This window comes from Rhincodon typus, chromosome 30 (assembly GCF_021869965.1).
Source record: "Rhincodon typus isolate 14 chromosome 30, sRhiTyp1.1, whole genome shotgun sequence".
Classification (NCBI taxonomy): domain Eukaryota; kingdom Metazoa; phylum Chordata; class Chondrichthyes; order Orectolobiformes; family Rhincodontidae; genus Rhincodon; species Rhincodon typus.
This window is the reverse complement of record NC_063361.1, coordinates 21,550,239-21,574,440: the sequence shown is the minus strand read 5'-3', so window position 1 is coordinate 21,574,440 and position 24,202 is coordinate 21,550,239. Positions and strand designations below refer to the sequence as shown.

The window sequence follows — 24,202 nt, the reverse complement described above, 5'->3', positions numbered from 1 at the left end:
AGTTGAGGGCATTATGAATCATGGGAGAGGGGAAGTTACACTCCTTGACATAGCAGGACATCTGGGATGTCCGGAAGTTGAATGCTTCATCCTGGGAGCAGATGCAGCGGAGCTGGAGAAATTGGGAGTACGGGATTGCATTTTTGCGAGAGCGTGGGTGACAGGAGGTGTAGTCAAGGTAGCCGTGGGAGTCGGTGGGCTTGAAGTAAATGTCAGTGCTGAGGCGGTTACCAGAGATGGAGACAGAGGGGTCCAGGAAGGGGAGGGAGGTGTCAGAGGTCCAGGTGAATTTGAGGTCAGGGTGAAAGGTATCGGTGAAGTCGATGAACTGTTTGAACTTCTCAAGGGAGCATGAGGCAGCACCGATACAGTCAATGATATGGCGGAGGAAGAGGTGAGGGCTGGTGCCAGTGTAGCTGCAGAAGAGGGACTATTCCATGTATCCTATGAAGAGGCAGGCATGGCTCTGACCCATGCAGGTGCCCACAGCCACCCTCTTTGGCTTGTGGGAAGTGGGAGGAGTTAAAGTAGTTGAGGGTGAGGACAAGTTCTATCAAGCGGATGTGTGTGTCAGTGGAGGGGGACTGGTTGGGCCTGCAGGAGAGGAAGAAACGGAGGGCTTTTAGGCCCTCCTCGTGGGGGACACAGGTGCAGAGAGACACTATGTTCGTGGTGAAGTAGTGGTGTTGGGAGCCAGGGAATTGAAAGTCTTGGAGAAGGTGGAGGGCCTGGATAGTGTCCCAAACATAGGTGGGGAGTTCCTGGACCTGGCGGAAAAAATGGAGTCGAGGTAGACAGAGATGAGTTCAGTGGAGCAGGAGCAGGCAGAGACATTGGGTTAGCCGGGGCAGTCAGGTTTGTGGATTTTGGGTAGGAGATAGAAACGCGTGGTGCAGGGTTGGGGAACAACCAGTTTGGAAGTTATGGACAAGCGGTCTACTGAGGTGATGAGTCTGGGATGTGATGGTTTGGTGATCGGGGTGGGGTCATAATTGAGGAGACAGTATGTGGTGGTGTTGGAAAGTTTGCATCTGGCCTCAGCGATGTACAGGTCAGTACGCCATACTACCTCCGCACCACCCTCCTCCCCTGCCATCAGCGGGTTTAATGGTGAGGTTGGGCTTGGAGTGCAGGCAGCAGAGGGCTGCATGTTCTACTGGGGGAGAGGGTGGAGTGAGTGAGAGGGGTGGAGAGATTAAGGCGATTGATGTCACGATAGCAGCTGGGGATGAAGAGGTAGAGGGACAGTAGGAGGCCAGCAGATGGTGTCCATGCGTTGAGGTTTGTCAGAAGCAGGGGAAGGGGTCTGCAGCAGGTATATTGGGCTCCTGTTCGATAAAACCTAATGTAAAGACAAAACCTAATGTTTTCAGACATGAAAAAGCAGAGAAGACAATGTAGTAGTGGTAACATCACTGGACAGTAATCCAGAGCGAGACAACGTTGTAGACGTAATGCCATTGGACAGTAACCCAGAGCGAGGCAATGCTGTAGTGGTAATGTCATTGGACAGTAATCCAGAGATATAGGTTAATGTTCTGGGGGCATGAGTACAAACCCCTCCTCGATAGATGGTAAAATTTAAATGCATCAAAGAAACATGGAATACACAGCTAGTCCCTATAACGGGGCTAGTCCCTATAACAACCATCATCAATTATTGTAAAAACCAACCTGGCTCTCTAGGAAAACCTGCTGTCCTGACCTGGTCTATGCACGACCGCAGACACACAGCAATGTGGTTAACTCTTAACATTCCTCTGCAGTGAACTAGCAGGCCACTCAGCTCAAGGGCAATTAAAAATGAAGCTTGCTAGTAATACCCATATTTGATGGAAGAACAAAAGGAACGACTCAAGGTGATTCATCCCGGAGTCACTCACACAATGACTGCCACATTGTGCCCATTCAAAAACAGGCCAAGGATAGGATAATTCTTCACATGACTGTGCAAAACAGCTTTGAAAATCTTGTTGGGAACCTACAGCCTTCAGGATTTGATAGAGTTCAATAATTTTAGGGCCTAACCACCTTCACCTTCACCACCCCCCCACCATCACCCCCCCCCCACCATCACCACCACCCCGCCCCCATCACCACCACCCCGCCACCACCTATCATTTACTCTTCCTCCCTCCCCCACTCCACCTTCAGCATATATACCAACATTTTCTCAGCTACAATCAGTCCTGAAGAAGACCTGCTTTCTCTCCATAGATACTGCCAGACCTGCTGAGTTTCTCCAGCAATTTATGTTTTGGTTACAACTTTGATTACATTAGAGCATGTAAATAAGGATGCCCCTTTTAAAATCACAGCAAGTGACCAATGGATGGTTGTTCAATTTCCATTCTTCAAAAATTACCGAGTAGCTACCTCTGAAACTAGCTATACGACTATGCAGCGTATTCAGCCCTGGCAGAGACTTGGGAATAGATTTAGGTAGACCTCTTAGCAAAAGAATGGGTTCAGAGGCAAGGTAGGAAGTCGAAAATAAATGAGAGAGAATTAAACACTGATATGGCTTTCATTTGATGCCATTCCTGTTTAAACATTATAAGGTCAGAATTAATTCAAGGCAAAAAGAAAACATACTCACCACTTTTTGGCAAGGCCTGGATAACTGAGACAGCTGCCTGAAACTGTCTCTGGCAATCAGACTGAGCCTCTGCCATGCTGTACTTGCAGGCGTCAGTGGAAACTTAATTGAGCAATCCAGCCTTACAAAGCTGTTGGTACAAACACAATAGACACTGAATGACTAATGTGACTCTCACGGTTTTGGTGATACCCAAAAGAATTATTGTGTGGCACCTAGCAAATATGATCTATAGTCAAGTTCACAATCGGTGGGTAGTGTAGACTAACTGCAGAGAAGTATCAAGTACTGATGACAAATATTTATTTTGCACTCAACAGCAACAGTATCGACGACTTGTACCCCAGAACTAGCCATGCCCAATACCTGTGAACAAATAAATTACCTGAATTTTTGAAAAATTATTCAGTGGGATGTGGATGGCACTGGCAAGGCTAACATTTGTTGTTCTTTGCAAATTGCTGCTGAACTGTGTGGTGTGATAGGCTATTTCGGTGGGCAGTTACAAGTCCACAACATTGCTGTGTGTCTGGATTGCCACATGTAGGCCAGATCAGCTAAGGATGACAGATTTCCTTCCCTAAAAGAACATTAAATGAGCCAGAAGGGGTTTTACAATTGCTGGTCACCATTCCTGAAACGAACTTTATATTTCCAATTTAATCGCAATTCAATTCCATCAGTCATTATTGAAATCAAAACTGGCCCATGTATGTTTTTTTTATTTCCAGCATGGGATTCAAGTATCAATGGCAAAACCACCATGTATATTCCATATCTGAACTGTTGCAGTCCGTGCGATATATTTCAGGCTCCAGTGCCTTTAGGGTGTCTGAGGATTTGGACCTAGCAGCAATAAAGGAATGGTGATGTAACTCTTGGCCTGGCTAGGGTATGACTTGGAGGGGAACTTCCAGGATGGTGACATTCCCATCCATACGCTACCCTTGTCACTTTAGGTGCAGAGGTTGCAAGTTTGGAAGTGTTCTTGAAGGAGGCTTGATGACTGTGGTGTAAGTGGTGCCAAACTGCTTGGCCCTGATTGTATCAAGCTTCGAGCATTGTCGGAGCTGGACCCATCTAGAAACTGGGGAGTGTTCCATCATACCCTGGATTTATGACTTGTAGATGGTGGGCAGGCCTTGGGGCGTCAGGGGGTGAGTTTCTCAGCACAGAATTCCCTATATCTGACTTGTTCAAAGGGAAGATCGAAGCTGAAACTGGAAGATAATTCTTGCCGCTACAGATAGTTATATTGAACATAAAACTGATCGTCTGGATTCTGATTGTGAAACTATTTTAACGATACCACAACTTCCTTTAAAATTACTCCTATTACTCTGATCGTAACTTGCAGATACCACACTCTGCAAAGCCCCCATACATTCAGCTCACAAAAAAAACTGAGGTGAACGTCTGCGGTTTGCAACAAGAATAGGATCTGTGTAACCAGGGTAAGAGCTGCACACATCCCTGTGTCATGAAAGTGAGAATTTTAAAACTGCAATCGCTCATTTCCTGTTCTTCTGTTTTACATCCTCCCAACACCATTTTCCTTTTCTCCACTGCTACTCATGGAGTACACCAGGACCCACACAAGTGGCATGGAGTCAATAAGCAGATGCATGTCAAAGGTCATTTTTGAAAAAAAAGTCTAATTTATCAGGCGGTGGAGAAGTATTGAAAAATTGACAGGCCTGACAACAAAACAAACAGCCAGTGAGATATACAGCCCTGTACTTCTGAAGCAACAAGCTTCATTATCACTTTAATCTGTTGGACTGATTTCATAATCATATCAGTTATTACAAGCTACAGCACAGAAGTGATAACAATGCCAAAAAAGTTAACGCTTTTGGACAAGCCAAAATAAAAGGGTATGGCATTATGTCACAAAATAAATCTTAACTCAGGAACTTAAGGCATGGCAGTTGTCAAGTTATAACATCAGGAATTGTGTCCAAAGTCAGAAGACACTTTACCTGATGAAGGAGCAGTGCTCCAAAAGGTTGTGATTTCAAATAAACCTGTTGGACGATAGCCTGGTGTCATGTGACTTCTGCCTTTGGAAATCCAAGTCTAACATTGGCATCTCTAAATCAAGAATTGTGAACAGTGGTTGGATAGCCCTGGATTGCATCATTCAGAACTATTTTATGTATGGTTTCTCTTCAGTTCCTCAGACTGACATGCTTTGACCCAAGAAGAGCATGGTTGTACATGTTTTTAGATGTTTTCTTATTCAGTCAAAGGATACAGGTTACTAATAACAAGGATCTTTCAACAAAGTCATGTACTAACAGTCCAAACAATTGCCACAATGAAAATTGATAGCCAGTGTCACAACACTGCATCAATGACAGATAGTTTACAGAAATGCATGCATGCATGATTTCTGATACAATGAGCTCCCTATTTCCATAATTGGAAGTTATCATGTCAACACTACGTAGCTACCGTCAAGAGACGAACAAAACTAGAAAAGCAAAACATTCAAAGAACAGAGCTATTTTAACTAGGCTATTTTACTGACTGGATGGGAGATAAGACAATCCCTCTTCCTAACTCTTGAAGCTTTTCCATTTGTTGAAGAAAGTAGCAAGAACAGCCTGCAGCTAAAAGGATCACCGAGGAAAGCTAGAATCGCTAGTGAGAAACTAAGAACATGAATGAAGCAAAGATACACAGGAAATGAGCACGCTTCGGCCTATAGGTTGTTTCGATGCAGTAAGCCACTTCACAAGTGTTTTTATAGACCATTGCATAAGCCTTGTGTCACTAATCACCCAAAAACCTGCAGTACGCAAAAGGTAATATGCACCTTGTGCTAAACTAATAAAAGGATTACGGTTTTAAAAAGAGCGATTACATTTGGGGAGTAATGGCGGAGTGGGGGAAGTAGTTGTTTTAAACAGGGCCAGGTGTTGCAGACAGTATAACAATGACCAATCAAGTGTACCCAACTGAGGTGGCAAGGCTTGGAGCTGCAGCCGCTATTTTTATGCAAAAGTGCTGCAAGAGATTATGGCAATCTATTTATTTTCCAATTACACCTTGCAAGCAGCAGGCTTGGATTTAAGTGTGTGGGTTGATTCTTTGTCCTCAATCCTAACTAGAGTTTTCAGAACCTTTACCAAACTTCTGATCACACACCTTGGTTCATTGCATGTACAAATCACTAGTTCCCTAGATGACTTGCCCTGTATTGCAGTTTAAACTCCTCTTAAGGAATTCAGATTTTTGTCCATTCACAAATGCCTAATTATGAATAATGTATAATGTTTGAAATTCCTGTTGGTGATACACGGATGAATGGTACAAGTTATTTGATGCAGGTTTTAACACCTTTTTTGAAACAGGTTAACACCTCCGCATTAGTAGCGGAATGCCAAGTGAAGCATTCACTGCTGATAGTTCCCACTGCTTATACCTAGTGTGCTTGCGCAAACACAATCTGTCCTTTATGGGCAGTGACTTGAAGTTCATTACTATTTTCCCCCATGTTCCTTTTTCTCTTTCATCCCCACTGCTCAGACCCCTCAGCTTTGCCTGCAGGTGCCTGATCTTCCAATTTCTTCAAAGAAACTGGAAAAGATTTCACTGATTGCAATGCTGACTGGTTATGCCAATATTAAAAACTGTGGAAATGCCAATAGTTCAAGAACAACAAATGGTAACAGATGTTAGCCTCGCTTCAGTTGATCTTTCTCCGTCTGTGACGGTTGACATTTCCACATTTGTTTTAATCCGGTGATAGCCAATGAAGGCTGGTAAAACAGAAATTGGAAAGAACCTTGCTGAGAAAGATCGTGTTCAGTGCTAACTTCCGGTCTAAAGCCAAGAGGAATATGATTAAAGCTACAGGAACAGAGTGCAACATGGCAAAGTAGGTCAAACCAAAACAAACAAATGGCTCTGCATAAAAAGAGAAACTTTAATGAGGTACTTCTGCACAAATTGAAAGGAGCTTAAGGTGTTATAACTGACAACTCTGAATTTCACACTAATGCAAATGTATAAGTACATAAGAAATAGGAGCAGGAGTAGGCCATCTGGCCCGTGGAGCCTGCTCCACCATTCAATAAGATCATGGCTGACATTTTTGTGGACTCAGCTCAACTTACCCACCCACTCACCGTAACCGCTAATTCCTTTACTGTTCAAAAATCTATCTTTGCCTGAAAAATGTTCAACGAGGTAGCCTAACTGCTTCACTGGGCAGGTAATTCCACAGATTCACAACCCATTGGGTGAAGTAGTTCTTCCTCAAAACAGTCCTGAATCTGCTCCTCCTTATTTTGAGGCGATGCCTCCTAGTTCTAGTTTCACCCACCAGTGGAAACAACATTCTATCTTATCTATTCCATTCATAATTTTAAATGTTTCCATAAGAACCCTCATCATTCTTCTGAATTCCAAAGAGTATAGGGTCCTAGTCTACTCAATCTGTCCTCCTAAGCCAACCCTTTCAAATCCAGAATCTCCTAGAGAACCTCCTCTGCACCCCCTACAGTGCCAGTAGAGCCTTTCTCAAGTAAGAACTCCAAAACTGGACACAGCACTCCAGGTGTGGCTTCACTAGCACTCTATAGAGCTGCTGCATAACCTCCATATTTTAAAATTCCATCCCTCGAGCAATGAAGGAGAATATTCCATTTGCCTTCTTAATTACCTGCTGCACTTGCAAACCAATTTTTTGTGATTCATGTACTTACCAACATTGCAGTCCATCTGTCAGACCCTTGACCACACACTTAACCTATCTATATCTCTCTGCAGACTTTCAGAGTCCGTTGTGCAGTTTGCTCTACCACTCATCCTAGTGTCATCTGCAAACTTTGACACACTACGCTTGGCTCCCAACTCCAAATCACCTACATAAATTGTAAACGATTGCGGTCCCAACACCGATCCCTGAGGCACACCACTAGCCACTGATTGCTAACCAGAAAAATGCTCATTTAACCCCACTCTTTTCTTTCTGTTAGTTAACCAATCCTCTATTCATGCAAATACATTACCCGTAACGTTGTGCCCCTTTATCTTATACAGCAGGCTTTTATGTGGCACCTTGTCGAATGCCTTCTGGAAATTCAGATACACCACATCCACCAGTTCCCCATTGTCCACCGCGCTCATAATATCCTCAAAGAATTCTACTAAATTAGTTAAACGTAACCTGCCTTTCGTGAACACAAACTGTGCCTGTCCAACGGGACAATTTTTCTATCCAGATGTCTCTCAATTTCTTCCTTGATGAAAGATTCAAACATTTTCCCCATAACAGAAGTTAAGCTAACAGGCCGATACTTGCCTGCCTTTTGTCTCCCTCCTTTTTTAAACAGTGCTTAACATTTGCTATTTTCCAATCTGCCGGAATCGCTCCAGAATCTAGTGAATTTTGGTAAATTACTCTAAGCGCATTTGCTATTTCCCCCTCCATCTCTTTTAGTACACTGGGATGTATTCCACAGGGCCAGGAGACTTGTCTACCTTCAGCCCCATTAACGTCTCCAACACTATTTCTTTAGTGATAATGATCATTTCTAGGTTCTCACCCACCATAGCCTCTTTGTAATCAATTATCGGCATTTGTGTCTTCCACTGTGAAGACCAACACTAAATACCTGTTCAATGCTTTTTAGTTGATATAAGTGACTGCCATTATACAGAAGGCTGTAAACCCCCTACCTGCATCCACCTATCACCATTCTACCTACCTTACCCCAGCCCCAGCACCACCACCGCCCCCCCATTTATTTCTGAGCTCCTTTCCCCCTGGCCAGTCCAGATGAAGGGTGTAAACCCGAAACATCGACTTTCCTGCTCCTGACATCGTCTGACCTACTTCGTTCTTCCAGCTTCACACTCTACTGATGTCATTATGAAGGATATTTTATGTGGTGGGTCCCTATCACCAAGAATAAATCACAATACTTTAAACCACGATAAAGTATTCCTGAGAGTGACTAGTGACATGGAATTTCCTATGTGATGATCCATAGGAGGATCTGGGTGGTTTAGTGAGTTAGCAAATTGCCTGCTAAACTCTGGGGTGAGGATCCAAATCCATCAGGGAATCATTCGAAAAAAGCACATGTATCATAAGATCACAAGATACTTTTTAATGGCAAATGATTCATCTCAACTCTTCGATCCAGAAATCTCTCCCTTTGTTATCTTTAACTGATTCACAATTAATTTTAGCTTTTCACAACTCCAGGATTTTACCTGGAAACCCGCCAACCATATTTTGTGAAGAATTTGCTAATATCAGTTTTAAGTTAATCTTTTGTTTGGTTGAAATCCTCATAATATTCAAAAGGTACTTGGATATTCACCTGAAATGCGTAAACTACATGGCGATGGACTAAGAGCTAGACAGTAAGATTAGGCTGCAACTATCCACAATTCCATAACTTTCCACCAAGCTGCAAGGCCCAGTTTTAAATGAGTTTGGACAATCTCAGTTTCAACAGACAAGTCCACAACAGTCAGTTGCCAACACATTCAGACCCATCAATTGTGACAAATGATAAGGATTTCAACCAATAAATGTCGAGAACACCGGAGTTGCTGAGGTTGGCACTATCTGGAAGGTAATAATGGTTCTGAAAGGGTTAATGTTGCAGAATGCATCGAGCTTCACCCAATCCAATGACGGAATGGGATTAGGAAAAGGCAGAACATCTTAGGATCTCGTTGGGGGAAGACAGGTCATAGATCACAGATCATAGATCATCGAATCCCTACAGTGTGGAAACAGGCCGTTCGGCCCAACAAGTCCACGCCATCCCTCCGAAGAGCATCCCACCCAGACCCATCCCCCTAATTTCCCATGTCTAACCCACCTAACCCAAACATCCCTGAGCACTATGGGCAATTTGGCATGGCCTTTTCACCCAACCTGCACATTTTTGGACTGTGGGACAAAACCGGAGCACCTGGAGGAAACCCATGCAGACACGGGGAGAACATGCAAACTCCACACAGGCAGTCGCCTGAGGCTGGAATCGAACCCAGGTCCCTGGCGCTGTGAGGCAGCAGTGCTAACCAATGAGCCACCATGCCGCCCTAAACAAAGACAAGTAATTTGGGCTTGTCCACGATTTAAACCCGGGATCTCTCGCATATTCACGTTGTACCATCCCCAAAGCAAGAATCATACCCTTAGACCAACGAGCCATTGGCACGTCTCCCAATAGTCTTAGTAATAATGTCCAACCTACTTATATAATTTGTACCCGATTGCTGTCATGCAAAAAACAGTATCTTGTTTGGGGGCTCTAGAAAGCAGAGGTAGTGTCCCAATCTTTAGGCCAGGAGACCCTGGTTCAAGTCACACCTACGCCAGAGGTATATAACAACATCTTTGAACAGGTGGCTTTGAAAATATCTGTCTTGCTTTGTGAAAGAACATCATCTTGTCAGGCCTCAGTATCGGTCTCCCTTTCCACTGTGAACTACGTAGGCCCTTAGACCTAGAGAAGAAAATGCAATGGTGGTAGCAAACCACCCTAACAACAAGCTGGTAATAGTCAGCACTGCGGCACATAAAGCAACATATTGCGATATATGAGATAACAAGGTGTAGAGGTGGATGAACACAGCAGGCCAAGCGGCATCTGAAGAAGGGTCTAGGCTCGAAACGTCAGCCTTCCTGCTCGGCCTGCTGTGTTCATCCAGCTCTACACCCTGTTATCTCAGATTCTCCAGCATCTGCAGTTCCTACTATATACTGCGATATATATTAGGTGGATAGATTCCAGAGTTTAAAAATACTTGGTCCCATCCTCAGCACGACCTGCCCTGATAAGCACAAACATGCACACAGAAACAAGAGAATGCAAACTGCTGCCACATACTTCTCGCCGTTCCCTATTGCCAACTCTCTCTACAAATATTGACCAACGTTGGCGGCTGTCCCAGCAGTCCTTTGAGTTGCACAATAAATTACACTACCAGCACAATGTCAAACAGGGCACTCGGTGCAGCAAATGCAATTCCTAGAGATTTAAACTAACCTGGAACAGATCAGTGTCAAAGGCCTAGAAGACTATTGGCACCAAACTTAGAGGCACACTTTTCACATTGATGTTTTTCCTTGATCGGTACTGTACTGGAACTGCTTATAGGCAGAGTTCCTGATCCACACGTTCCCTGCTGTGAGATGCCTAAAGTGGGAATGAGAAAAATGAGTCATAATGCACATAATCTGCTATCTCACTCTGCCTCCTAAATGTAGAAGGAGCAAACTCAAAGAAATAGGAGCAGAAATAAATCACAGCGGCCTTGGAACCTGTTCCAACAAATAACGCGATTAAGGCTGATATTCTGCCTCAAAGTTACTTTCCCACCCACCCTCCAAGTTACTTGATTTCCTGAGAGGCCAATACTCTGGCTATCCCAGCCTTAATTATTTCAATGATGGAGCATCAACAACACTCCTGAGGTAGGGAATTCCAAAGATTTACAACCAGTTGAGTGAAGAACATTCTCTTTATCTTAGTCTGAAATGGTAAGCCTCTTAACCCAAGATTGGTTTCTCCATGTTTTGATACTATTATGGACCAGACCAAACCCCCTCAAAATATATCAAGGAGATAGCCTTGACTCTAACTTTTATTTTATTTGAAGGAAAGCGTAAGGCACTGCGTTCCAGATGTGACTTGATTTGGCAAACTACTCGGCTTTTAGCAAGACACTTTATTCTTACACCACAGTTGAAACATAAACAAAAAAAAATTGCTCTAACTTTAACTCTATCGAAATACTTAACAAAATAATACATATTTTAACTACTACTCATCAACTGTTCCAATATAGCAGCATCCCACAAACACATCCTTGGCAAAGGCAAATTCGGCAAAACAGATCTCCCTCACTCGTGATCTTCTGTAGTCCAGGACAAAGAAAAACTGAAAGAATGAATCTCGCAGCAGAGAGCGACAGAGCGAGAGCAGGAGAGGGAGCGAGGGAAAGAAAGAGACACAGAGAGAGTTTTAGCAGCAGCAGAGAGTTATATCTAACAGCTTCAACTCCAAACCCCAACTTCAGCAGCTTAGGGGTAATTTTTTTCCACCCAGAAGGTGGTGTATGTATGGAAGGATCAGCCAGAGGAAGTGGTGAAGGTGGGTACAATTACGACATTTAAAAGGCATTTGAATGGGTATATGAATAGAATGGGTTTGGAGGGATATGTGCGAAATGCGGGCAAATGTGATTGGGTCAGATTGGGATCTCTGGTTGGCACAGATGAGTTGGACTGAAGAGTGAGATTCTGGGCTGTATAACTCTATGGTTCTATAACCAAAAGCAAAATGAAAACCCTAGGTCTATGCGAGCTTGATTCCACCCATTCATGCTTCTGTTTAGTTTAAAAATGCTAAAGCTATTTACTCTGCTTTCCATGGAGCAGACACCTCAGCACCAGATTTATAACACACTTCTTCAAGAGAAACAGGACAAATCAAATCCCTTTTACGAGGCACATCTTGTCACAATACCCCAGCCAGAACAAATATCTTCTCAGCGTCTGCCCTGTCAAGCCCATCTAGAACCATGTCCATTTCATGTAATCATCTCTCTTTCATCTAAAACTCCAGTCAAAGGATGGGGCCCATTTACTCAGCCTCTCACCAGAGGAGAACTGTTGCTTTCTAGGAACTAAAGTGGTAAAAGCTTGCTGCTTTGCCTGCAAGACAAATACATCTTTCCTTTTCTGAAGAAGGGTCTCGGCCCGAAACGTCAGCTTTCCTGCTCCTCTGATGCTGCTTGGCCTGCTGTGTTCATCCAGCTCTACACCTTGTTATCTCTTTCCTTGGAAAGTGCTCAGATTAATCAAGGTGTGGTCTCACCAAAACCCTTGAAGCAATTTACTTATACATCAATTGCCTTTCAATAAAGGCCACACACCACAATTTCCTAATTCCTTGCTGTACATGAATACTAACTTTAGCTCCTGAAGTGTGTACACCTAAGTTTCTCTAAATGTTAGTTTTTAGAACTTCAGATCTTTGAAAAATAAATGTCTTTTTTTAAGCCAGAGAGAATAACCTCAGGCATCCCTCAATATCCAGTATCTACCAACTTATTGCCCACTCACTTTACAACTCTATGGGTGAAATTTTTTCAGAAAATCTTCATCAACCTGTTCAGGGATGTCATTCGACACATGTGGAGAAGGTGAGATTTGAACCCACATCTCTTGGCTCAGAGGTAGAGACACTATCACTGCACCAAAAGAACCCCTGGGTGAAATCTTCTGCACCCAGTGTAGTGAGCTTGGAGACAGGATTTGATTACACAGGGATTGACATTCCACCTCCTTCCATCCTAAGCTCGAAGGAAGTTCTGGGTGGAAAGACCCATGGTTGACTTTACTGACATGTGAGGCCTTTAAGTGGCCAATTAAGGATGACAGGGGTCTTTATACCAGGCCCATTAGTGGCCCCTCCAATGCCTTCATAGTGTGTAGCTGAGCAGACCTTCCGGAAAAAAAGATAGAGAGGATCTCCTGCCAGTTCTAAGACCCCTGACACCTGAACAAGATTCCACCCTGTATACCATTAGACCCTCACTGAAGGAGTGAAGCTGGTTGGAGTGGGGACGAGGAGAAAGAGGGAGAGAAGGAATTGTTATAGTTAATTATATCAAAAGTTACAGCAGCCTTACACTCTGCATTGAATTCTGAGGGATTAAAGCAGCTGGGTGCAGTGAGGTGATGTTATTTTACCATTGACACCGCAGTGAGACCGCTCAGACTCTAGGTTACTGGTCAGTTTCATAATCACCTACAAAGGAAGTTCGCACTGGCTGTGTCCACTGACGCTGTCACGCTATTTATTTTTACAAAAAAACCCTCAGAACATCAGAAAAAAAAAACAACCTTTTGGGTTTTGCAAATCAAATGCAGCTACAAGGATTCATCCCGTCAGGCTTAAAAACGAAAGCTATTCCAAAACACTACCCTGATGGAAAATAGCACATGTCCCACGTATGTTACTGGGCTCGCAAACTGCAACTGTGATACTTGTCACATCTCCCTAACACCCACACACCTTCAGTGCGGTGGGAAACATGGTATTTGTGCGTTTCTGTTCAATGGATAATAGGCTCGACATCGCCACAGTCAGCATTAGGTCTGAACTAAAAACCAAGAAAGCAATGCCATTCTAACGCAGACCGGTAAAGGGTTATAACCAAGAGAATTAAGCAACAGCTGAAGCTTCACAAAAACGTCCTGGACATCTTAACTTAACCAAAATTTGTAATAATAATCATAATTCAGACAAATACCCTACAAGCATAAACAGCTCAGAGGAAGAGGCCTGCAAACAACCTTCACCAGCCTCAGTAAAATGACTATACAGGAAGTATAGGCAGGGAGGAGGAGTTACAGCTCACTCCAATCACTTTTTAAAGGGAAATTGTCTCAGATGATGCACAGTGGCTTTGGTGTTAAATCAGGTCACGCAGTAAACTCAGACCCATCAGTATAAGCGCCGTAACCTGAGTAGAGATTTAAGAATAGTTACTGTGCTCATTGCACTGTTTGGAGGATGTTGGTTTAATTTTGGTCCACATACAATAAATATCTGCTGTGGGGTTAAAAGTCTACATTGTCCACTGCTGAAATGATGCTACGTGAAGCAAAGTGTATTTATTTCTGAAGCATGGAATACATCCGCACCCTTTCCCCCCTCATAACCCCAAGCTCTGATCTGCCCGACTTTAGCACTAGATTGTAATTCCGCTCAGGTACGGTCAGACTGCTGGAGCAAGGGGTGTACTCCTGATGTTGGAACAGAGTTTAGTATTGTGGCAGCGTAGAAGCAACTTGACTTTGTATCTAATTAGGCCACGCTTGACCTGAGAGTATTCGATACTCGCTCGGGGTACTCAAAAAAGAAGTATATGCAACAGGAAATACTGTCTGTCTAGCAGCTAGAGATTGCAAGGGCTGACAGGAATTAGTGAGGTTAGAAAAACAATCACCTCCCCATGAATAAGTGGAAGTCCTGCCATTGTGGTGGTTCTGTGCAAAAGATCTTGCACAGTAGTTTGGTGCATCTGCAGTCAGAGGTGAATGCGAGAATGATCACTCATGCTGTAAAGATGATGTGGAGGTGCCGGTGTTGGACTGGGGAGGACAAAGTCAGAAGTTACATGACACCAGGTGAGAGACCAACCGGTTTATATGAAATCACAAGCTCTCAGAGTGCTGCTCCTTCATCGGATGAAGTAATGACATTGGTGTTGGAATAGTAGCACAAATAAGATCTTAATATCCATTTTTAATGACTGAAATAAAACCGAGAAAGTCATAGAATGCCTACAGTGTGGAAACAGGCCATTCAGCCTGACAAGTCTGCACCACCCCAGCCCACCCCCTGTATTTCCCATGTCTAATCTACACACCCCTGGGACACTATGGCATGGCCAATCCACCTAACCTGCACATCTTTGGACTGTGGGAGGAAACCAGAGCACAGACATGGGGAGAATGTACAAACTCTGCACAGACAGTCACCTGAGGGTGGAATTGAACCCAGGTCCCTGGTGCTGTAAGGCAGCAGTGCTAACCACTGAGCCACCATGCTGCTCCAAATTCACAAAGCTCAGATGATCCCAGATACAATATATGTAAAATTCCACACAATAACAGCATTATCACTCTCTATCATTATTTCCAGAACCTTCTCAACATTTCATAATAAATGATTGCTTATTCCTCTTGCCTTGTAGCAAAGTCAGTTCAGGTGGAGATATAACATCTATATACTGAATGAGAGAAAGGTGATGAATTTCTACCTTCATTCTGCCAGGTATATCTTTGGCATCCTTTATGTTGGCCTCTTCTACATTGGGGAAATAAGGCATAGACTGAGTGATGGCTTCACAGACCATCTACCTTCTGTCCACAAAAAAAAAACACCCTGAGCTTCCAGTTGCCTGCCACTCCAACACATCACCTTGTTCCCTGTCCAGCATCTCTGTCTCAGGCTTGTTGCAGTGCTCCAGCAAAGCTGGAATAACAGCACCTCATTTTCTGCTTGGGAACTCTACAGCCTTCTGGACTCAATATTGAGTTCAACAACTTTAGGGCTTGAGCTCTCCCTTGTGCTTACCCAAGCCCTACACACCAGGCCTTGTTATCACATGGTTATCACAGGTTGTTAGCCACTGACTGTCCCCAATGATAGCTATTCACCCTCCAAGCCAGATCGTTATCCACTCCTTTGTCAGTCCAACCATTCTTTTCTCTCTTTGGGCTGTATCTCCACCTATCATTTAGTCCTTACCCCCTCCCTCAACCTATCTTCAGCATAAAGAACAACACTTTCCTAGCTACCATCAGTTCTGAGGAAGGGTCACTGGATCCATAACAGTAGCTTGATTTCTCTTCACAGATGCTGCCTGACCTGCTGAGCTTTTCCAGCAATTTCTGTTTTTATATCCTCGGCACCTATTGGCAGGACAAGCTCCTTAATTCAAAACTCCTAGGGTGGTTCCAAAAGCATTCTACATTCAATGCTAAGCCAATGACATCTGCATTGGCATGGCCATATTCATGGGATTCTGGCAGCTATAAACCCAAAGACTTTCTGTATTGTGAGATAGCCACCGGATCACAATCTGCTTGATGCTCATAGTGCCACTACAAAGACAGCTGCAAGCAAGATCTGAAGATGGCAGACATTGAAACTGACAACTGGGAGACAGTGTTGAGGGGTTACCTGCTTGGAGGGATAATGGAAGAGATGAGCAGAACTGCAAGGCTGAGCTTGCCCAGAGGAAGTCACAGAGGGGAAACATAAGAACCTGGAGAATTCTGCACCTTCTTCTCCCACTATCTTCTTGTGCAGCAGATGGAACAGAGACAGTCATACAAGAGTGGGACTCCTGAGTGACACTAGGTGGGATTAAACACAGAGTTGATAACCATGAGACAGACAGGCTGCCAACTGATATTGCACAGGAAATGAACCATCACTCAGTGGTTGAATTTTGATCACAAGATATAAGTTCTCTTTTAGAATGTGCAGCCTCTATTTTTTAGTTTCCTCAATTTTTTTATATGCTGAAGGATCTGCAACTTGACCTTTTTGAATTCTCTCTGAGGCCGGCTCATCATGGTCCAACCTACAGCAGGTCACCGCAAAGCTGATTCTATTCAGTTGGAGTCTGCAATTAGATGATTGGAATTCAGAGCAACTAAAGAAAGTGAAATGTTGAACTTTCACATTCAGAATGCCCCTAATTAATGGCATGGCACAGTTTATGTTCTAAATGATGAATTATTGAAAGTGTTGACCTCAACCAATCGATTTCATTTATATTTTCCAAAATACACAACTTCCTTGGCTTTGAAATTCTCAAATCAGTTCAGAGCCATGAAATTTCAAGGTTGTTAAATGTCAGCACTGGGGTGGGGGAACTGGGGAGGGGTGGCACTGCATCTTATAGCTAAGTTGTGGGTGTCAAAGTGAGATTCTCACTTGGCAGTAGCGAGTTGCCTATTAAGTGGGATTATTGCTAATGACTTTATTAACTGCACATCTTGCCTCATTAATATGCACCTTCTTATCCGACCACTTGCTGTGAGCAATCTAGATGCTGAGAATTCTTTTCCATTGAAGTCAAAGCAGGCACTTCAAGCTACTTCAGTTTGTCATTGCTCCAAAGGCCCTCCATTTTGGACACCACACCCAAACATCTCAGGCAAGCTCCATGGGTACTGGCTACATCCACGAACATCGACATCCAACTAAGAACTCTCATAGCATATTTCCAATTGACTTACAGTATGTTTCTGCACATCAGCGCTGTTCCTCTGGGCATGCAGCAACTATCATTGTGCAGCAAGGACACTTTACTCTCTGGGACATGGACTGGTCCAGACTGTGCCTCTAGGCTGCTGGCTTGCTGTCTTAGTCTTGCTCGCTTTGAACCTGCCTGGATCATCACAATATCCCTGTCTCACTTTGCCTTGACTTTTTGCATGTGGCCTTTAGCCAGAGACACAGGTTCATAGTACTGCTGTCTCGCCTTGCCATTCAGTGCAGGCATAAACACAAGAAGCTTGTCCTAGCCATGAGCAGTCATCAGCCAAGTCAAGTCAAAGGTGATAGTTTTCGTTCAAGGGGTCCCAGCACAGTAAGTCAAGGATAACCTCTGATACTAGTGCAGGAGATTGAATATGATCAGTCAGCCACATGTAAGTTTCAGTGAAAATTGTGAAAATAATTAGTTGACCAGAAATCAGCAAAGAAAGTTTGGGGATTCTTCAAAAGTTCTCAAATTCTACATTTAAGTCTGAGTCAATGACAGGGGAGCAGCTGAACACATTTTCTATGTCTCTATACTTATTTGAGGGCCAATAGGAAACTCCTGCCTACAGTACCATCTGGTGATAATATTCGTATCCTTACCGTTCCCTTAGGGCTTAAGCAGATCAATCAGCAAAAACTGCCCAAAAATATCACAGAAACTCAAAAGTAGTGCATTAATGTCACTTATGCAACACAATGTATCAAACACAAAACTTCTTTTTCTGTTTGCGTAATAGTGGATAAAGATTCTGAAAATCACTGGGCAATTCAGCCTTGAATCTCAATTTTATGCCTGCCACAAAAAATTTTCAGATGACTAAAGGGCTCAAAAGTACTTTTTGTTGCTTCAGGCAAAGGGAGGGTGGGGGGCTGGTGATGATTCCCTTTGCCAATTTACATTTATTCCCTCCATTTTTCTTTTAACCTAATCCGATCAACACTTTCTATCCAATAGACCAGGTTGGCCATCTGTTCGAAAGCAGTGTTAGGCTGTTCTGTAGAAAGATGCTAGAAGTTACACAAGGGAATCTCCAGCAGATATTTCTTTAAATTATGCTGGAAAATTGTTTGGCACTCATATGGCACTTACCCTCAGCATAGCAACATAAAAATGTTAGGACCACCCGCTGTGTGAAATAAAGGGCTTATCTTTCGCTAGCACGACACAACACAACAGAACATTTTTGATTGGAAAGCAAATTCCGTCAGAGAGAGGAGCAGAATTTCTTCAAAGTGGGCATGCCTAGAAGAGATGTGGCTCATAGAATCCCTACAGTGTGGAAACAGGCCATTCAGCCCAACAAGCCCACACTGCCCCTCCGAAGAGCATCCCACCCAGACCCATTCCCCTACCCCTGCATTTCCCATGTCTCAGCCACCTCCCCTAAACATCTCTGGACAAAGGGTAATTTAGCATGTCCAATCCACCTACCCTGCACATCTTTGGACTGTGGGAGGAAACCAGAGCACCCAGAGGAAACCCACGCAGACATGGGGAGAATGTGCAAACTCCACACAGTCGCCTGAGGGTGGAATTGAACCCAGGTACCTGGTGCTGTGACGCAGCAGTGCTAACTACTGAGCCACCGTGAGTTAAATACTAAATAAAAACCGAAAGAACTGTGGATGCTGTAAGTCAGGAACAAAAACAGGAGTTGCTGGAAAAGCTCAGCAGGTCTGGCATTAGTTCTGAGGAAGGGTCACTGGAGCCGAAACATTAACTCTGATTTTTTCTTCACAGATGCTGCCAGGCCTGCTGAGTTTTTCCCGTAACTTCTGTTTTTGTTCCTAATTTATAGCATCCACAGTTCTTTTGGTTTTTACCACAGAACATTTCACACTTGACAATCTGATGGAAGTGTGCAGTGAATGGGGTAGTTTGGGATGACAGTTGAAGAGTGGCCAACAGTGGCTAATGTTAGGAGAGGTAACAATTGCAATAAATGGGTATATTGTTATTATTTGGGATTTGAATTTTAAGAAAGAGGCAGATGGATTTTGGTCGGAAAGTATGTTTTTAAAGGGTCAGAAAGTCAGCTGGAACAATGATCGAAATGCATCATTTCCAAGGAAATTTACGGAAGGTAATTTGCCATCTTACCTGGTCTGGCCTATATAGTAATGGGATTTACATTTGACTGCCGTCTGTGCAATTGTGGATGGGCAATAAATGTGATGCCAGTGATACCCACATCCCTTGAACACAAGAAGAAGAATGTTGAGTTTAAAAAAAGTGCTGCTTATTTTAGAGTGTCTGGTCAGATAATACCATTCGAGGTTTCATTACATGTGACTGATTTCTCCGACGTTCATTTTCACAGTGACCATAAAACCATAAGGTACTGGAGCTGAATTAAGGCATTAGACCCATTGTGTCTGCCCAACTATTCAATCATGGCTGAAATATTTCTCAACCCCGTTCTCATACCGTGTTGCTGTAACCCTTGATCCCCTTGCCAGTCAAGAATCTACCTATCTCTGTCTTTAATACAGTTAATGACTTGGCGTCCACAGCCTTCTGCAGTAATGAGCTCCACAGATTAAGCATTCTCTGGATGAAGAAATTCCTCCTCTTCTCACTTTGAGGCAATGCCCTTGGATCCTGGTCTCTCTGACCAGTGGAGACATCTTCTCCATGTCCAGTCTATCCAGGCCTCTCAGTATTCTGTAACTTTCAATGAGATCCCTTTCATCCCCTAAACTCCATCGAGTACAGACCCAGAGTCTTCAACTGCTGCTTCTATACACGCCCTTCATCCTTGAGATCATTCTTGTAAACACCCTCTATACCCCCACTAAGGCTAGCACATCCTTCCTAGGATATGGGGCCCAAAACTGCTCACAATATTCTAAATGAGGTCTGATCAAAGCCTTATACAGCCCCAGTCCCTCTGGTTTTTTTCTAGACCTCTTGAAAGGAATGCTAACATTGCATTTGCCTTCCTAACTGCCTACTGAACCTACATGTTAACTTGAAGAGAAACCTAAACTAGGACTTCTAAGTCCCTTTGTGCTTCAGATTTCTGAAACCTTTCCAGTTTAGAAAATAGCCTACACCTCTGTTCTTCCTACCAAAGTACATAACTTCACACTTTCCCACTTGTATTCCACCTGCCACTTCTTTGTCCACTCTCCTAGCCTGTCTAAGTCCTTCTTCTGCCTCCTCACTTACTCAACACTACCTGTCCCTATACCTAACATTGTATCATCTGCAAACGTAGCAACAGTGCCCTCAGTTCCTTTGTCAAGATTGTTAATGTATAATGTGAGTGGTTGTGGTCCCAACATGGAATCCTGTGGAATGCCACTACCATCCCAAAAAGGACCCCTCTATCTCTACTTTCTGCCTTCAGCCAGTCAGCCAATCCTCTATTCATGCGAGTACCTTGCCCCTAACACCATAGGCTCTTATCTTATTTAACAGCTTCCTGTGTGGCACCTTGTCAAAAGCCTTCTGGAAATCAAAATACATCACATTCACTTTGTCTCACTTGCTCGATAACTTCTCAAAGAATGCCAACAGAATTTTCAGGCATCACCTCCCCTTGATGAAGCTGTGCTGTCCCAGCCCTATGTTACTGTGCACTTCCAACTACTCTGCAATCTCATCCTTAAAAATGGACTCTAAAACCTGACAAACAATCTATCATGCTAAATGGCCCAGAAATTCATGTCTTCTGCCTTCCTCGCTTCTTAAACAGGGGTGTTACATTCACCATTTTCCAGTCTTCTGGGATCCTCCCTGACTGCAGTGATTTCTGAAAGATGATGACCAAGGCATCCTCAGCTATCTCATTCAGAAATCTGGCATGTAGTCCATCCAGTCCAGTCGATTTATCCACCTTCAAACTTTCCGAGCACCGTCTCTTTTGCAATAGTTACAAAATTCACCTCTGCCCTTGAACCTCTTAAAGTTCTGGTATGCTGCTGGTGTCTTCCAATGTGAAAACTGATGCCAACATATGTCAATCAATGTAAAGTTCTAACTGCTTACCGAATGGAAATGTTTGTTGACTTAGTAAGAAGTTTAATGATATGTTTGTTGACATAAGGTATTAACCACGACTAAAATGTTTGCTCATAATCTTATGAATGTTTATAATATATTGTAATCATCTAGGAATTTGGATTTTAAAATAGAGGTAAAATAGATTTTCATTTCAATTCTGTGAAGGTGAGCTGATCATTTTTTAAGACATCAGAAAGTCATTTTGGAATGGTGAACTAAAGACATCATTTCCACGAAAGCATGTTGTGATATAACATGTGTGATTATATGTATGTTAATTTTTTTTAGAGTTTTGGTTTTGAACTAGTAGTTAATGGACTTTCTGTGTGTCAGAAGTAGTTTAATAATTAACTTAAGTATTTCTGTAACCATGGTAATTTATTTTAAAACATTGCATTAGAGAGAGACATGCTGGAGGTTAATGGGGATTTGTTTGCATTAGGAGAGTTTACAAGGTAAACAGCATAGTGCTTTCAGATAGAAGGTTCTGGAATTTGCTTTTTGGCTTGGGAAAAAATCCAAAGCTTGAGGGGAAAGGAGCTTTTCAGCTTCAGTTTAGGACAGTTTGGTTGAAGCCTTGGCTGAAACTAGATGTGAAAGAACAGTTGCCCAGGAGAAAGAGTGATAGTTTATGGCTATTAAGAAACAAGTTACCTCTGTATAAGGAGCTTAGTTTAAAGGTTCCAGACCAGAAGTGTTTGGTTAAATTCTGAAGGGGTTATGTGAATATAAGAAAGTCAAGACTCACCCCTATAAAGAATCAAGAAAGATGCTATCAGATTTTCAAGACTGGAAATTGAAGCCACAATTAAGTTGAACTGTATATGGATACAAAAGGGAATTCTGTCTGGTGTTTGAGTATTATGATGGAATGCATTTGGGATTGATGGGTTTGCATTTTTACCATGTATTTCAAAACATTTAAACTTGTGCTATATTTGAATAGTTTGGTTTATCCAATTTTATCTTTATTTCTTTTGCACAATAAACTTCTGCTTTATTGGTAAACCCAAATTTGCAGCATTGTGTGTTTGTGTTTCAGTGACAGATCACCCTGTTGAAACAAAAGTAAATATGATCCATTAAGTCAGATTTCAGAATGGGATCAGACTTGTCCAGTAATAAGATCAGCCTGGGACCATAAAAACATGACTTAAGTGCCTCACAGGAGGCTGGAAGAACACAGCAAGCCAGGCAGCATCTGGAGGAAAGGAGCAGACTGTGTTTCAGGTATTACCCTTCTTCAGGACCGATGTGGGGATAGGGGGAGCTGCAGATAAAGGGGGAGAGGTGTGGAGGTGGAATGATGGTGATAGGTGGACACTGGTGGTAGGTACAACCTGGTTGGTCGATGAGAGGGATGAATCTGGTTGGTGGCTGGAAGGGACGGTCAGAAGGTGGAATGGAAGTGAGGGGTTGGGGCTGGAAGGGAAGCCCCGGGATGGGTGGGAAGGTTATTTGAAATTGGAGAACTTAATGTTGAGTCCTCCAGGATGTAGGATGCCCAGGCAGAAAATAAAGTATCGTTCATCAAATTTGCGTTGCGAGTCACAGCGACACTGGAGGAGGCTGAGGACGGACATGTCGGAGGGGGTTTGGAGGGGGGAGTTGAAATGGGTGGGGACCGGGAGGTTATGTTGGCCATTACAGGCCAGGTGAAGATGCTCAGCGAAATGGTCACCTTGTCTAAGTTTGATCTCACCGACATAGAGAAGACCACATCGGGAGCACCGCATGCAATAGACTAAGTTGGAGGAGATGCAGGTGAAGCTCTGTCTCACTTGTAAGGGCTGTTTGGGGCCCTGCATGGAGGTGAGGGAGGTGGTGTGTGGGTAGGTATTGCATCTTTTACGGTTACAGGGGATGGTACCGGGCGGGTTGGAGTGGCTGGAGGGGAGTGTGGCGCAAACTAAGGAGTGGCGAAGGGAATGGTCCTTGCGGAAGGCAGAAAGGGGTGGGGAGTGAAAGATGTTCAAGATGGTGGGGTCTAATTGGAGTTGGTGGAAGTGTTTGAGGATGATATGTTGGATGGAGAGGCTAGTGGGGTTGAGAGTGAGGACAAGGGGAACCTTATCTTTATTATGTTTTGGCGGGGTGTGGTTAAGAGCTGTACAGTGGGGAATGAAGGAGGTGAGGTGGAGTGCTGTCTGGATGACAGAGGGGGGAAAAGAGCTTTGTTTGAAAAAGGCGGACACCTGGGATGCTTGGGAGTGGAACGTCTCCTCGTCAGAGCAAATGCAAAGGAGACGGAGGAATAGGGAAAATGGGATGGTGTTTTTGCAGGATACAGGGTAGGAGGAGGTGTAGTCCAGGAAACTGTGGGAGTCTGTGGGTTTATAGTAAATGTCCGTCTGTAAACTGTCGCCAGAAATGGAAACCATGCCCTCCAACTCTTTGGTAAGTTCAAGTTCCCTGGCCCCCAGCGTTTTATCTTCACTATGGATGTTCAATCCCTACACATGCCCATATCCCACAAGGACAGCCTACAGGCCCTCAGTGTTTTCCTCTCCAACAGACCCATCCAGATACCCCCACCCACCAATACCCTACTCCGCCTTGCCAAACTAGTCCTCACCCTCAGTAACTTTTTCTTCAATTCTTCCCACTTTCTCCAAATCTGGGGTTGCCATGGACACTCACATGGACCCCAGCTACACCTGCCTGTTTGTTGGTTATGTTGAACAGTCCCTCTTCAGTACGTACTCCGGTACTGTTCCCCAACTCTTCCGTCGTTACATCGATAACTGCATCGGTGCTGCA

The 24,202-nt window shown here is 43.6% G+C and overlaps 1 protein-coding gene across 8 annotated transcripts in view; it reads right to left on the bottom strand.

Moving 5' to 3' along the window:
- LOC109917604 (acyl-CoA-binding domain-containing protein 5-like) overlaps positions 1 to 13,981 on the bottom strand; it is a 106,818-nt gene extending 92,837 nt beyond the window's left edge. For 6 of the 8 annotated variants that reach the window (XM_048614747.1, XM_048614748.1, XM_048614752.1 and 3 more), the window contains exons 1-3: positions 13,898 to 13,979; positions 10,624 to 10,773; positions 2,600 to 2,729 (exon numbers count right to left, since the gene is read on the bottom strand). In XM_048614747.1, the coding sequence (XP_048470704.1) occupies positions 2,600 to 2,675 (76 nt within the window). In that variant the 5' untranslated portion in view covers positions 2,676 to 2,729; positions 10,624 to 10,773; positions 13,898 to 13,979. Of the gene's footprint in view, positions 1 to 2,599; positions 2,730 to 10,623; positions 10,774 to 13,897 lie in introns of all 8 variants that reach the window. The other 2 variants (XM_048614753.1, XM_048614755.1) reach the window with 2 other exon arrangements.
- Between the last annotated feature and the right edge of the window lie 10,221 nt (positions 13,982 to 24,202).